The 16,839-nt window shown below is 41.0% G+C and overlaps 1 protein-coding gene across 1 annotated transcript in view; it reads left to right on the top strand.

The window, feature by feature from the left end:
- The window catches only part of WNT7A (Wnt family member 7A), a 48,671-nt gene extending 32,238 nt beyond the window's left edge, over nucleotides 1–16,433 (top strand). Inside the window, exon 4 of the mRNA XM_074958109.1 lies at nucleotides 15,751–16,433. Coding sequence (XP_074814210.1) covers nucleotides 15,751–16,230 — 480 coding nt within the window. The 3' untranslated portion in view covers nucleotides 16,231–16,433. The remainder of the gene's footprint in view (nucleotides 1–15,750) is intronic.
- The last annotated feature ends 406 nt before the right edge of the window (nucleotides 16,434–16,839 follow it).

Below are 16,839 nucleotides of genomic sequence, written 5' to 3' on the forward strand. Positions count from 1 at the left end.
TGCCATAAGTCAAAAGCAGGGACTGTTGCAAAATCTTTAGGAGAACTGGTTAGCCGAGGTGTCCTGACATTTTTGGAACCTGCAAAGCACACAATGGACCAAACTCCTTTAGAATTTGGTCCATTGTGGGCATACAGAAAGAAGATGGCAGTGTCCACATTTGCAGAAACTATGAAGTAGATTTGGATCCATTTCCAGTGCTAAAAACAGAGCATCTTTTTCCACTGCTAGAAGGTGGCAATATTAATGAAATTAGATTTGCCTTAAGCATACTAGTAGGTGAAACACAATCAAGAGCCTTTAAATATCTGACCATCAATATTCTTATGGGGCTATTTCCATATGGCTTTTCCCTGGAGTGGCTAGCACATTGGCTATATTACAACATATAAATGGTCCAGTATGAAAGTGTTTAAGTGAAGTGATCAACCATTTGGATGGCATACTAATGAAGGTGACAATGATGAAATTTATTTGAGGAGCTTGGAATGCATATTAAAAGAACCCAAAAGGTTTGGTTTACAGGGTTGTTTTTTTGTTTTGTTTTTTTTAAGGAGAAACTTGCCTTTTTTTCTAGTCAGGAGACTTAAGATAAATGATGCAAGTAGAAGCGTTAAAACCTCTTCCAGAAAAAAAAAGTGGAGCAGTTTCCAAAATAACTATACCTAGGCATGCCACAGTAGTCAGATCCCTAGTTAACTGGGTGACACTTTATATTTAAGGTTCCTTTTGTAGACGGTTTATACAGGGCTAATAAGTGATTAATAAATGATTAATAAAATAGATGTTGTAAGCATATTACAGGCATGATATGTATTATAGATGGGTATACGCACACCAGTACAAGATGTGATAGGTAGTTATAAGCCATGATTGCAAGCAATCTATTGTCCTGTTAAACTCGAACTGATTAACCCTTTACTAAAAGATTATTTATTAACCCCTTATAAGCGATTTCTAAATTGAACCTTAATATAAAGAGGGGGCCATTCATTTTATTTGGGAACTTTGCTATCTAACATGTCTACAGTAGTAAATAGAAAGACGATTGTTAATAAAGAATAGTAACTGGGTTCGGAATGAAGAAGGTAATAGGGCATTTGAGCACACCAAGAATTTATTAATATGTACCAAGGTGTCAGTACATCTGAATCCCAAATTAGAACTTTTAGCATGTGGTGTCCCACCTGTAGGTATAGATGCCATCATACCACATAAAATGCCTGTTGGGACCAAGACAAATTAATTACAGATTCTGTAAGCAAAACCAAAACATTAAACAAAGGTTTGTTTAGAAAAAGAATCTCTGGGTATTATATTTGGAATCAGGAAATTCCAGGTACTTATGCATGGGAGGAAATTTTCATTGACAGCAGGCCAGAAGCTCCTTGTTAAAATTCTTGGCCTGAAGAAGAGTGTGCTAATCTTTGTAACCTAGCAGCTGCTGAGATAGGCTCTGATGGTAGGATCTTATCTCTGATAAGTATAATCTATCTGAAAACATGGAAGTGCTGATGTATTATCCCAGTTGCAATTAGAGGTTGCAAATCCTTTAAAGCCAAGTCCAATTTTTAGAATTTTTGTTTTTGGAAGAAGTTTCTATTTCTGCAAGAAGAATGCAGCAGTGACAAAGAGCCAGTTCTTAAATTAAATTAATTAAAACTGCATATTTCAGAGGGTGATGTGAATGTTTTGTATGGTGAACATACGCAATGTGGAAAGATGAACTCACAACAGAGTGACTGTATACTGTTGGGTTTCTGTGCGATGACAATGAAATCCTTGCAAGTCACATTGTTGGAAAAATTGCATGAAGGCCACACTTTAGCTAAAAAAGCTAAAGCTGTCACTGGCACTATTTTTTTAAAAGCCAGATTTGTATCAAGATATCGAGTTGGTGAGTGACAATGTGATATGTCACCACAGGCCCATAACGTGCCTGCTCCTAGATCCCGATATCTTTGGAAATATGATTTGAACCCATGACAAAGAATTCATGTCAATTTTGTAAACCAAAAAGACTTAAGCCTAACTGGGTATTCTTTCCTAAAGAATACTCTTGGAGATTGCAGGGGAGGAGACAGGAGAAAATTGAATAAAAGTGTCATTTAAAAAGTAATTAGTTCAGGGACATATCTTCTGACTGTAAAAGTAACGTTAAGAGATAAATACATCAGTAATTTACTGTGAAGTATAAAATGTTATTAGACTCCGAAGCTTAGAAACACTAACTCTGTGAATGAAACGTGAAGAAATACTGTGCCTTTTCCGGATTCAGAGGATTTATTTCCCTTTATGGGCAAAGCAGAGGCTTGACAGTCTGTCAGTTTTGCCTTTATCAAGACACTGTCAGAGACAGTGCTTCCTAACTAAGAGATTTGGATAGAAGTAGCCGGGAAATCACCTGAAAAGTCTGAATTATAATGAGAAAAAATACACTAGCTGCATTTTTGGGATATATATGCTTTGCACAGTTTTATTTATCCAGTAACTGGAGGGTTAATTATCTCAATGCATGCACATAGGTACATGAGCCTGTGTGAGTTATATTGGTTAGAAATGTTTGGAACCAATAAGAGGTGATATTACTTTGTAACTAGTATTCTTGCCACTACAGGGTTTAACTAAAATAGCACAAAAGAGATGTTTTCTGATGAGCTGTCTGGAAATTGGTGAGGCTGTTGTTTTTGTTTCTATCACTCTTTGGAAGCCATTTTCTTGATAGCTTAAGCATTTGTTAAAGAGATCTAGTTGGGTCACTCATGATTCTTCGATGTAGAATACCAGCATCTCTTAACTCAAAGTACTTGACTCCCAATGGAGAAAGTTGCAAGGAAGATGGAATTCAATGGAAATGAGTCAACAATCGAACACATCACTTTGTGGACATTCGCTGCGACAAGAATGGATTCCAGTTGTGTCATTTCCTGCTTCCATTACAGTCTTTGCCACAATAATGAGGAATGAATCATTCCCTGCAACTAAGATTGCAGTGACAAATGTCAATGACAAGACTCAATGACACAGGAATATTCCATTCCTAGTTGAGTAAGGTTGTAATTAAACCTGAATAAGACAGAACTTTCATTCATTCTATTCTCAAACTCATCACTGTAAATAAGTTTATATTATTACAGCACATTTTATCCAGAAGTACCTTCAAAGCACTTCATAAATAACTTACAGAAATGTGTACTATACATTCAGCAACTTTGAGTGAAAAAGCACAACTATCCTGCCTTATAATGGTAACTTCACACACTACTAATGGAAGAAGCAAGTCTGAAAGCAAAACGTAGGCTAAAGATTCCTCTTTTGTGGCCCACTGGATTTTGTGCCCTGTACTTGGACTGCAGTACTGAGCTCCTAGGTCGAAGTGTGCACTAAGAAAGTGACTTTTTAAACCATGACCATGTCTTTGCTTTTCTTACGTCTGGCAGAGTACAACACCAGTCATCTATTTTATAGATGATCTATCTGTGAACATGCAGCAAGGAAGATAGATCAAAAGGTAATAAGTTGTTATGGTGATGTCAGGTATAATTCCAGAATATCGCTACCGTCGTCTTCCTTGCAAGTTAATGAAAGTTGCCTCCAGGTTAGGGGAGTTCACCTAATCTGCTTTTTTCCTTTCTACATCTATCATCTTTTCCTTCATTTTTGGCTTGAACATGCCATCCATTATCTCTTTGGAGACGAAGGTAATGCACAGTAGGGCACAATCTTATATCAAAAGGGAGATGGACTAGATAATATAATGTTCACCCCACACCCCAAACACCTATAATTTCATGACACCAGCTCTTTTTCCAATCAGTTTCAATGTCACTTCATGAAGAAGCCAGTACTTTAGGGCAACAGGGCCATTTAATCTCATATATTGCAATCTATCATCTCCACAAAGCGTCAGAATTTTGCTTGGATGAGAGCAAGCGACAATCCCAAATAAAACTTTCCTTGTGTCATTGTCCCATTTCACCCAGGACATCTTACTTCTGGTTATGTTTTATAATACATGTAACTATGTATTGAATCGTTCTATGGTTTGGTTACCTTCCAGTGATTGCTGTTGACAACACTTTTAGCCCATGGCAGAACAGGTAGTTTCCTCCCAATGCAGCACAGAAATCAGATGAAATAAATAATCAGATAGTTGCTTTTTCCTGTTAAAATTAAGAAAAAGCTGGAAAATTTAGATTTTTTTTTCAAAAGCTGTTTTTCCAAGTACCTTTTTATTACTCTATTTTTTATATTTCGTATGTGATGACACTTATTTGGCACTGCACTATCTAACCTAATCTAGGTGATAATGGATCTTCCTATGGTTATTTTTTAAAAACAAATGGTTGCAGTTTAGCAACAACAGTGATAGTTATGTTTTCAAACATAATTCCATTTTCTCTGTGAAAATATTTGGATTAACATTTGCAGTCTGTAGATTCTGACATTTAAACGAAACTGGTGCCAGCCTTTGGGGTAGCTGGTCTTTGATATTCACCAAGAACAACAGTAGCCACTGGTTTGATATAAACAAAATTCAAATTTTCTTTTCTAAAACTACTTGTAAGTGCAGAGATGTTTTATTTGCAACTTTATTTTAAAAGCTTGATTGCCAATAAAGTAATGGGGATAAATAATTTGCAATGCATTTCCTGATACAGGAACTCATGTAGTCATACTGGTAAAAAGGCTTGAATGCATAATCATGAAATACTTTTGTTATGAGTCCAGAGCCAACTGACAGAAGAAAGGGTGGTTTAAAATGTTTGCCATTAGATTGCAAGCTTAGTCACTGACATTCACCTTAGGAGTATGTTTGAAATCCAACCTTGAGCCAAGTGATTAAATCATTCATTTCAAAGGTCCTAATTAAACAAGCTGAATTTGTTAGTTTCAATCTACATTTTGGTGGACAGTGGGTGGCAGCTGAGGTCTGTTCATATGATATCTAAAAGGAAGCAATCCAGGAGACCACTGTGTTATCAAACATGATAGAACTGGGAGAAAGGAGGGAAGGGGAAGTAAGAATCTTAATATATGGTTCTACTCTGAAAAGGGACTCAAATATAGAGCATTCTATGTTTATTGTGCCTCGGATTCGGTATCAGATTTGCTCAGTTATCTACAGGTGTTGCTGAGATAGAAGTAACTGTGGGCATAATATGGCAAGCAGCATCTTGGTGAAGACACCTGAGAACTTAGGAATCTAGTTTGACCTCTGGGTCCAAAATTATGTTTTCAGGGTTGCCCCAGGCAATTGTCCTGCTTGCTACCCCCGACTGACAACCCTGGCTTTATATGCAGAAAACCAGTTATTGTGGCACAGGTGGGCTGTGGAGTTTTTATAGCATGTGGGGGGGGGGGCAGGGAGCGGGGAAGGAGGGAGGCGCTCAGAAAGAAAAAGGTTAAGAACCTCTGATTTAGAGCATAGTAGTCCAGTGTGGTATTTATCATCATCACAGGAAAATCAGACATAGGATAGTCTAAAAAAAACAGTTTCACTGCATTCCTCCCAACTTTTCTCTTCAGACTTCTTCTGTGTCCTTCTGGGTATTTTTCCTCTTTCTTTTTTTCTATACAGTGCTGATCAATAAAATATACAATAGCTCTTCTTCCCCAATGACATCGACCTCAGGGAGAAACAAACTAACATTTATTTGAATACTACTCAATTTTCCGGGGCTGACAGCGACAGGGGGTAGCGTGCCTGTGCAATGACATTAGTTTCTTTACTTGTTTATCTCATGCAAATACAAAGCATGTTTGGAAAACAGTTATTATGGGATGGCGACTTTTCCATAATGCAAAAGCAAAGGGACGGTTGATATCCAAGGGTAACACATGTAAGATTAGGGTGTTGTGTTTTTTAAACCCTCGTCAACTATGTATAAGAAAACTCTGGAACTCAGCATGGAGGCCAAGAATCAAAGCCGTCATATGACTGCATAAGCCATGAAAAAGTTACACGGGATACCAGTCTTCACGTTTAGGCTCATATGGAGGTCATCAGCTAGAATCAGGAAGAAATCTATTTGCCCTTCAGAAACAGACCATTTATTATCAAGGTAGGATTATTTATTGGGTGCAATTCTTGAGTTATGTCCCAAAGCAGAAAATACTGCACCTTAGAAAGCACCTCTTGCATGGTCACTACTAGGCATATGTTTCGTCTATCAATAGCATTCTGGGCGTCCTCAAGAACAAGTGAACAATGGTCCTGCTTGATTTTGTTTAGCTGTCTTCTGTTCCTAGCATAAGATTGACTCTCATGGGTGGTGGTGGGGGTAAAGATGCCACATGACCTTGGCGTAGATGGTTGGCAGTTTGCCAGCCACTTTCTATTTGAAACTGAACATTCACCTGCAATCAATGGGGTTGACTGTTCAGAATTCTTGTTGTAATATTTCTTCTGTAGTAGTCGGCTGCCATATTAGTTTTTTGCTAACAGCTTCAGGGGTAATGGCCTTTAGCTCAAGAAGATTGTTAGATGCTGAGGTCCTTTCCCCCCAGTTTACCATGGAATTTCAATTTAAAATGTTACTACATTACTACAGGTTTCAGAGTAGCAGCCGTGTTAGTCTGTATTCGCAAAAAGAAAAGGAGTATTTGTGGCACCTTAGAGACTAACACATTTATTTCAGCATAAGCTTTCGTGAGCTACAGCTCACTTCATCGGATGCATTCCATCCGATGAAGTGAGCTGTAGCTCACGAAAGCTTATGCTCAAATACATTTGTTAGTCTTTAAGGTGCCACAAGTACTCCTCTTTTTACATTACTACACACTGTTTTGCAACAGCTCCCTTTTAAAAAAGAGAGATTTAGTAGTAGTCCACTGAACAGAGATCATCTTTCCTGGTTAATTCAACTAGATCTTTGCTAACCTTGGAGCAAGGTTAATCAAGTAGTTTCAGTGCTCTTCCAAGTTGTTTCAAGCAGATTTCACACTTATCTTTGATAGCAGCATTCATGCCTGGCCAGAAATTGACATCTCAGGCTCTCTTCATACACTGCTCAATGGATAGAGGGGTCTTGTATACAAAGCTTAGCATTTCTGACATCATGCTGTATACTACTATAAACAAGATGTCCTTCATACAGAATATGCAACAGTTTAATCTGTATGGTTCAGATCCACAAAAGCACTTGGACACCTAAGTCCCAGTGGCAGGTGCCACTGTGATCCACAAAATTGCCACTTGGCTGCCTGCTAAACTCAGTTCCTAAATTTTCAGGGTCAAAGTTCCCTAGATGACTAAGTTTCTGCCTCTGGGCATGTGCACTGCTGCCTCACTCTAGGCTTCCAGATGCCCATCTCAGACCTAAGTCCCAGTGAAATCCACAAAAGTGGGGAAAGATAGGTGCAGCAGTGCCTATCTCACCTGTGGTGCCCAATCCAGTAGCCTGTGCTCAGAGGCCACCCAGTGGGTCAGGTCCCATTCAAATTCTGGCTGGAGGAGCAGGTAGTGGTGCCCACCTTATAACTTTTAGCCCAATGGTTAGAGCACTCACATGGGATGTGGGAGATCAGGTTAAATTCCTCCCTCAGGCAGATAGGGAGAAAGGGTTTGAACAGGGATCTCCTCCACCTCTCGGAAGAGTGCTCTAACCACTGAGCTATGGGATGTTCAGATATAGGGTTCCCTCAGTCCTTCCTGTTCAAGCTGTTCCACTTTGGTTAAATAAAGAGTCATTGGTGCAGAGGGACTGGACTTTGGTCTCCCACCTCCCAGGTGTCATTCTCCCTCTCTCTCTCTCTGGTCCAATTTGAACAAATGCCTTTACCTTTCTTGGTTATGGTCAAACTCCTCCGAACCTGATTGTCAAACATTGTGTACTCTCTCATGGTATTGCCATTGTTTTTACCCCAAATCAACAGATTCTCAGGTATTATTTCCAGATCCTCAAAGGTCTGGGGTACAATGCTTTGATACACTTCCTGTTCAAGGCAATCCCAAAGGGAAGTTGCTCAAACATATCTACCACAGTGAGAGTTGAAGGTAAGCAGTTTTGTACTTTCAGTATGAAATTGGACCTGCCAAAACTCTTGGCATACACCCCAAACTTAAACAACTCTTTCATTTGGAAGCAGAGACATGATCTTATTTTACCATCTGGCTAAGCTCCCATTACTAATAGGACTTTATCAGTTGTGCCACCAAAAATATGTGTACCATATATTTATATTGATGTAATTATTTGATCTGTAATGCAACCCATGCTGTTAAACCCCTCATCATATTGTTTTGCCTCCTGTTCAGGTAAGTTATACCCCTCTTTGATCACAGGCATGCGGACTCTGCTCTTCAATTCAAATACACTTGTCTTTCCCTTCCATTATTCTAAACTCTGAGTGAAACCTGTCCTTATGTAGGCATTCTAGTGTGGCTTTGCCACCGGGCTCATTTTATACCAGCTAGGTGAACCAAGCTTAGTTTTAACATTGGGTGGTCACTAATCTTTTTGTGTGTATGCATTCTGGGGTTACAGTGCACCCTGCTCCAGTATCTAATCCAATGTCACCAACCCAACCTGTTGTAGAAACTTGATTTGTAAATGTATTTACAGACTCAAAGAACTGTTTCTGCCTTATCATTTTATCCTGAAAGTGTATGTGAATCTATCTTACCGTTAAAGCATCACACTTCTGCAAACTGAATACGAGCCAACAATGTGATGCAGTTGCGAAAAAAAACATTTGGGACATATTAACAGGAGTATCATATACAAGACACAAGAGGTAATTGTTTTACTCTACATAGCCCTGGTGAGGCCTTGGCTGGAGTATTGTGTCCAGTTTTGGGCACCACACTTTAAGAAAGATGTGAACACATTAGAAAGTCCAGAGGAGAGCAACAAAAAATGATAAGAGGTTTGGAAAATCTGACCTATGAGGAAGGGTTGAAAGATTTTAGCATTTTTAGTCTAAAGAGATTAGAAGAATGAGGGGGAACCTGGTAACTGTCTTCAAATATATAAAAGGCTGTTATAAAGAGGATGGTGATCAACTGTTCACCAAGCATAGGACAGATAGTAATCGGCTTAATCTGCAACAAGGGAGATTTAGGTTAGATATGAGGAAAACCTTTCTAACTGGAAGAATAGTTAAGCAATGGAACAAGTTACCTAGGGAAGTTGTGGAATGCCCAACATTGGAGTTTTTAAAGAACAGCTTAGACAAAACACCTATCTGGGATGGTCTAGGTATACTTGGTCCTGCCTCACCATGAGAGGATGGACTAGATGGCTTCTCAAGGTCCCTTCCAGCCCCTACATTTCTATGGTTCTATGGAAATGATTGCTCTTATTGCATGGATGACAACACACCCCTTATGCTTGACCCCTTTGCATCATCTTGTGATTGCCCTCACATTTATAGTAAACAAATCTGGTCTCTGCTATTTGTTTGCCTTTATTTTTAGGTGGTAGTAGTCATTTTTAATTAGACGCATTTCAGGTTTTTCACTGCTTGCTAACTCTTATTTGTGAAGTACAGTTTTCACTAGCTTTGCAGATCTCCACTGCTCTTTTCAAAGTCAGGTCTATTTCTTTTAATAACCTTGCTTTGCCCAGATTACCAGTTTCAGCACAAATAATTTGGTCTTTAATTAGTTCATCTGGTAACTGATCAAATTCATATGACTTAGCTTTATGACATCAGTCTGTAACACAGGGTATGTCTACACTTGGAGCTGGGAAGCGATTACCACTTTGAGGAGACATATTCACTCTTATTGAGCTAGCAGGGTAAAAGCTGTGGTAGAATGAGGAGCATGAGGAGCTAGACACCCTGAGTATGTACGCACCTGCAATGCTAGGTACATATATGGGGGAAGGGAGGCCTAGCCCCTCCCATGACTCAAGCCACCAAGGCTATACTCTATTTTTAGCACATTCTTGAGCTGAGCTAGTGCAGGTTGTCTCCTCAAGCTGGGAATTACAGCCCTAGCTGAAAGGTAGACATACCCATAGAGATCAACAGTCTCTTCTGGCATGTGGTTTCTTGTAAAGAAAATGTCTCTTTCCCACGTGACATTCTTGTAAGTACTTGTCTTGAAGTTTCTGAAGGATTTTGTCTAGCAGTTGGCTTTACCCTTCATGGTCCCACTAGAAAATTATGTAGATCTCCAATATCTCTGGGTCTGGCACACGTAAATTGTGGGTGAGGTAGGGTGGCCCAGTTTTCGACCAGAACACCCTGTCAAAAAGGGACCCTGCTGGCTCCAGTCAGCACTGCTGACCAGGGCGTTAAAAGTCCAATTGGTGACACAGCAGGGCTAAGGCAGGCTCCCTTCCTGCCCTGGCTCTGCGCAGTTCCTGGAAGCAGCGGCATGTCCCCCATCCATCTCCTACATGTAGGGGCAGCCAGGGGGCTCCACATGCTGCCCCGTCCAAAGTGCCGGCTCTGCAGCTTCCATTGGCCAGGAATCACAGCCAATGGAAGCTGTGGTGGCAACGCCTGGGGATTGGGAAGTGCGCAGAGCCGCCTGGCCATGCCTCAGTGTAGGAACCGGAGAGGGGACATGCTGCTACTTCCAGGAGCTGCTTGAGGTAAGTGCCACCTGGAACCTGCATCCCTGACCCCCTCCTGCACCCCGAACCCCTGCCCCAACCCTGATCACCTCCTGCCCTCCAAACCCCTCAGTCCCAGCCCAGAGCACCCTCCTACACCCCAAACCTCTCATCCCCAGCCCCACCCCAGTGTCTGCACCACCAGCTGTAGCCCTCACTTCCCCTGCACCCCAACCCCCTGCCCCAGCCCAGAGCCCCCTCCCACACCCTGAACCCCTCATTTCTGGCCCCACCCCAGAACCTGCACCTCCAGCCCAGAGCCTGTACCTCCTCCCACAGCCCAACCCCCGCCTCATCCTGGAGCCCCCTCCCATACTCCAAACCCTCTGGCTCCACCCCCTCCAGCCCAGAGCCCCCTCCTGCACTGTAAATACCGCATCCCTGGCCCCATCCCAGAGCCCACACCCCCCAGCCGGAGCCCTCACCCCTTCTCACATCCCAACCCACTGCCTCAGCCCGGAAGCCCCCTCCCACACCTTTGATTTCTCTTTTCTGGCCCCACCCTGGAGCCCGCACCCCAAACTGCAGCCCTCACCCCCTCCCGCACCCCCTAAGCCAGCCCGCTGAAAATGAGTGAGTGAGGGTGTGGAGAGCGAGCGATGGGGGGGAGGATGGAGTGAGTGGGGTTGGGGCCTCAGAGAAGGGGTGGGGCAGGACCTCAGAGGAGGGGCAGGGTAGGGGGTGGGGCAAGGGTGTTTGGTTTTGTGCAAGTAGAAAGTTGGCAACCAGAGGGTGAGGGAACGATTTCATCCTCTCCAACTTCTCTAATACTACTTGCTTACAGTACAGCAGGTAAGTTTTGCAACCACCTCCTCCACTTTTCTGCCATCCTCTCTTCCAGATAGAGGGTGGCTTCATTTTTCCAATGGCTGATTTTTTTTCCTGAATGCCATGTAATAAAGGTACACATAGGAATACTTGTAGGAGACTGGTATATTTCCTGGTCCCTCACATGACATCAGCCAAAGTTACAAAAGATTATACCCCGGTTATGGCAGGGATCAGAGTATGCTTTGACTGCAGTGGCTACATACATTCCTTCAAACACTGAGGATCCATATTTCATATATAGAACGGGGTCAGATTCATCTCTGCTGGTAGAGAGGTCCCCTCCAGCTCAGGGGTTATATTTAGGAGTCCCCAGAGCAGGGTACTCTGCAGAAACCCTGTTGGTGAAGGCTGCTCAGGAGGTATAATGACTTCATGAATCTTATGGCCTGCCCTACTCACTTTTTGGGTGACTTTTTGCCACCAAGGGCCTGTGTCCTAGTTTGTGCTGACAGAGTAAAGCATTCTCAGTGCATTGGTGTCACACCAAACTCAGGATCTTGCATTGTCCATGAAAGGTAGGCTATATTGACCCAGTAAAACCGTCCCAGAACAGTGTATCAATGGATTAGCAAGTGAAATTGTGAAAAATAAACTATTTTAAAAAAAGAAAGTATGGAATTCCGACTAACTTTGGTAACAGAAATGCTACAAGATCTGATCTGACAACATATTATAGAAAAGTGAGACATGAAATTAGTTCTCATCCTGTATATTTCCCTCCTACTTTTTTCTTCTTTGTCCATTGTTTAAACTCCACATGGAAGTGCCCAAAGATGGGATAGCTGCTGGTAATATCACCAGAGAGTACTTGTTCAGGTTTTCCTTTCCACACCCTTTTAATGTAAACTATTTCCCAGAGGCTAATGGCGGGTGAGAGAAAGATCAACAAATACTGACAGTTTACTGTAGGAACTTGAAAAAAAGTGGGGAAAACTAAAAACACTCCCTTTGTCAGCAATTAGCACAGTCCCGAGCATTCACTGGTACACAACAGATGTTCCTTCTGTGGCTGATAATGTTAAGTATGGTAAGTGAAGAAACAAAGGACACAGGTTTGCAATTATGCACTCCCCAGACCCCAGTATTTTAAAGCAAATCAAACTATGGTAAATTAGTTCCTAATCTAATGTGAAAAATATGAGCCACTAACTAAATCTTCAAACAAACAGATCCTGACTTTCCCGAAATATGGCAACTTGGCATTTTTATATTTTTTTTTTTGTAATGGAGAATGATGGGCTTTTAAGGGTAAGCTGCTTCCTTTGAGCAGCAAACATGCAGTGTGAGCTCCCGGAGGCCAATACCTTTGAATTGTGTCCACATTAACCTTAATTCGAAACGACGATGTCGATTTCAGCGCAAATCCCCTCATTGGGGAGGAGTACAGAAATCGGTTTTAAGAGCCCTTTATGTCGAAAAAATGGCTTCATTGTCTGGATGGGTGTACGGTTAATTCGATTTAACGCTGCTAAATCCGACATAAACTCATAATGTAGACCAGGCCAAAGAGAATAGCTCCACACCCCCTCACCAACTACTTTAGGTAGCCACATATCACCCAGGTCTTTCCTTGCATTTATGAAGACAACTGAATTACTGGTGGGATATTAAGGCAACCTGAAAGCATAAAGGTGCCACTGTACGTACCTTTTAATGCAGGACAAATAACCCAAGCATCTGACATCACAATACTACAGTGTAACAAACCACCATATTGCAGAGTTTTGCTTTGCTTCAGGTAGAGGATAGACTGTATACAGAGTTATGTTTTTGATTGGTCTCTTGCCGAACTTGCTCGGTAGTGGATTGGAAGCAGCAGCAGGAAGAAAGGGATAGAGGAGAATAACCTATAAGACGGATGGTGGGTTGAAGGTAGGAAGAGTGGATTAGGAGGAAAGACAGAGGTGGGATGGGAAGTGAACTTGCATTTGCAATTTACAATGGATCACTTATGGAGATATGTCGGGATGAATTTGGCACAGTGACTCTAAACTTGCCCCACCTAGATGATGCATAAAAACACAAAAAGAGTTAGCTTTTCCGTCTAAACTTACATTAAAAACAACTAAAAGGGTACCATCAGGTATGGCACAACACAAAAATAATTGTTTTGTTCTTCTAAAAGGAACCCATAATGTTTGGGTTCATTTACTATTATTCAAAAGTATCATGTTCAAATGAAGTCAGGTCTTTTTATCCCAATGGCTTGCGCCCAGTCCTAACTGAGACCAGAAAACTTCCTCAGCTAGTTCCAGCTGGCATCAAGATATGTCACACAGAACAGCAAGCTCAACACATGGCATAGATCCTTTCAATTGTTGATCCATTGCATCAGCTTACTCAGCTCTTTCCAACCGAACTGTTTATTCCCTCAGTGATCACTGTCTGTAAACGGGATGTTAATGAAATATATGGAAAGGGAACTGAGGCTATCTAAAACGTAAACTACATTTGGGGGGAAAAAACCTCATGACTAGATTGACAATAAAACATCCATTTCAAGACAATTTGTACTATTCTGGGATGGAGGATTCATGTGAGAATTAGTACAAGGCTATTAGGCTTTATTATTTTTCTTGCAACTCTGAACATTTGCACTAGGTTGCAAAACCAGCCTCTTGAACAAGACAAGTTATTAAAATGAGAAATGTATCACAGATCACCTCAAAAGATGGATACATTACAAATAAGGCTGAAAGAATCTATATTATTTTCAGGTTGCTGAGCTCTGGCTCCTTTTTTGTCTCCCCATCTATCTCCTTGGTGTACTACCATTATGAATGACTGAGCAATAACAATGCAGTAACTAAATGAGTGAGGAAGTATCTCAAAATAACCAAAATAATCCATAATGTAAGCCTAAATTTAAGCAGAGCTGCAAAGTTGTTCAGATGCAGATCTGAATCTAAACTTTTCCAGATCTGGATTTTGGTCCATCCATTAGATAGATCACTGCTAATCATTAAATTTGGATCTGGATGCAAACTCTCCCATAATTCCCCCAAATGTGATCTATTGTACCCTAAAATTATTGCCATCGTCTGTTCAGAATTATACTTTCTAGATACTTTACCAATCCTGGCATCAGTCCACCCTCAATGACTTCCATGACGGTCCAACACATGGAACAAAAGCGAGATCAGGCCATATCTAATATTTTTTGAACTCCAACTTTTCAATGTTTGGAAAATTCAAACAAAAACACAAAAGCCTAGTAACATTATTTTTTTGTAGCAGACACGCAATACTGTTCCAACTTTCCTCAGAAGGCTAAGCAATAGCAGTTACTATACGACCTATAAAGCTACAGTATATAAGAACAATAAGTGTAGCACCTATACTTGCAATGCTTAAAGTAGCTTGATTGTTTCCATCTTCAGTAGCCCCAACTTGCACAAGAATTGGTCTGGTCAGCACCAGATATTAACTAAAATTCTGTGGCTGGGATTAAGTAGCACACAATTTAAGAAGCCCACCATTTGTGTTGTGATTTAAGACTCTCCCAAGTACACAGCAAACCTTTTTTTTGAACATATAGAGTTTACATCGGAAGAGAAATCTACAATTGTACTACAATGAAGGCTGAGAATTTTACAGACTAAGGGGTCTTGTCTTCTTCTCCACATGGAGAATAGACTTGAGTACCTGGCACATAATAAAACTACTACATAGGAAAGTAATGTATAGCTTTTCTTAGATGTAACATTAATATGCAGCATTTGTGTGTGTATGTCTATCTATACATTACCATGAGGCGAAACTGGTGAAAGTTTTTCTGCAACGTTTTTCACTAGCTTTTTTCATGCCATTTTCAGGTCTAAGTACTGGAATGGAATTTATTTTCCCAGTTTGGCTTGCAAAATCCATTTGTAGCAAAAATCATTGCATTTTCAGAATTTGGTACATATGAGATTTCATGTGAAAATACCATACTCGAGGTGTGTTATTTGTGCTTCTCTGCAACTCCCCATCTTCTTGGCATACGCCAAAATTGCAATATAGACACATCAGGCTGGGCACAGTATAAACACATAGTAAGCAATGGGAAGACCACAGTTGGTTGTTAAAGACACCATTTTTGCTTTTGTTTGAAATTGGATAAAGTTCTCCTCTCTGATCAACATGGAGTAGGGAGGGAATCAGTTGACATCAATAGGAGTTTGATGCCTGTGACAATTACATAGCCAGCACGTGAGATCTGCAGCCTGGGTGGTCATGAGTTTTGACCTGGGTTTAGTAGCCATTATTATAAAGAGCACTTTTGAGAACAATAGTTCATTACATCAGATCAATGTCTCTTGGATGGAGTCTTATTGTTTTAACACATTCTGTGTTCTTTCAAATCTAGATTCTTGAAGAAAACATGAAATTAGAGTGCAAGTGCCATGGAGTTTCAGGATCTTGTACTACTAAGACATGCTGGACAACCCTTCCTAAATTCCGGGAGCTAGGCTACATCCTTAAGGACAAATACAATGAAGCAGTTCAGGTTGAACCGGTGAGGGCAAGTCGCAACAAGCGTCCAACCTTCCTTAAAATAAAGAAGCCACTGTCCTACCGCAAACCCATGGATACAGATTTAGTGTACATAGAAAAATCTCCAAATTACTGTGAAGAAGACCCGGTCACTGGCAGTGTGGGAACACAGGGCAGAATGTGCAACAAAACAGCCCAGCAGTCCAATGGCTGTGATCTGATGTGTTGTGGTCGAGGTTACAATACTCACCAGTACTCACGAGTGTGGCAGTGCAACTGCAAATTTCATTGGTGCTGCTACGTAAAGTGTAATACGTGCAGTGAAAGAACAGAAGTGTACACCTGTAAATAAAAGCGTGGCTGGGGAAGGTGACTCTAGATCCTTAGGAATGAATACATTTGCACATGAGCTCAACGTAACTACTCAAGACTGTAGCAAAGACCTGCTTTCTTCCAAAAGAAAAGCTAATGAACGGATCTGTCTTTTCCTTTCATGTTTCAGTACTTATGTGGATACACATTAAAGACTTGTATAAATTATCCAAAAAAACAAAACAAAGCAGAAAAACAAGCCACCTGACACACAAAACCGAGGAAAAAAATCACCTCAGCTAATCTGCACTTCCAAACCTTAATGCAGTGACTGCCTTATGAAAAGAACACCCAGTCAAGTGAAAAAAATCGGAGAGCTTGGCAACTGACTCTTTCGGTTTGGAAAAAGATGGTTAAATACACAAGCTACTGTGCATAAGGGATGGGTTGGGTGGGGGAAACAAAACAAAACTTTAAAATGGTCTTTGCACAGGATGGGGGTGACAATGCCCCAGTGTGAATTTCTACTTAAGTGTGGATTATGCAGATTTAGGTTTCTACACTTGTGAAAAGCTTCTGCTGGTCTTGCCTGTCTTTCCATTTCACACAATTTGCTACAGCAAGTAGAACTGTTGAAGTTTTCCATAGA

The sequence above is a fragment of the Natator depressus genome, chromosome 7 (genome assembly GCF_965152275.1).
Source record: "Natator depressus isolate rNatDep1 chromosome 7, rNatDep2.hap1, whole genome shotgun sequence".
NCBI classification, from domain to species: Eukaryota; Metazoa; Chordata; order Testudines; family Cheloniidae; genus Natator; species Natator depressus.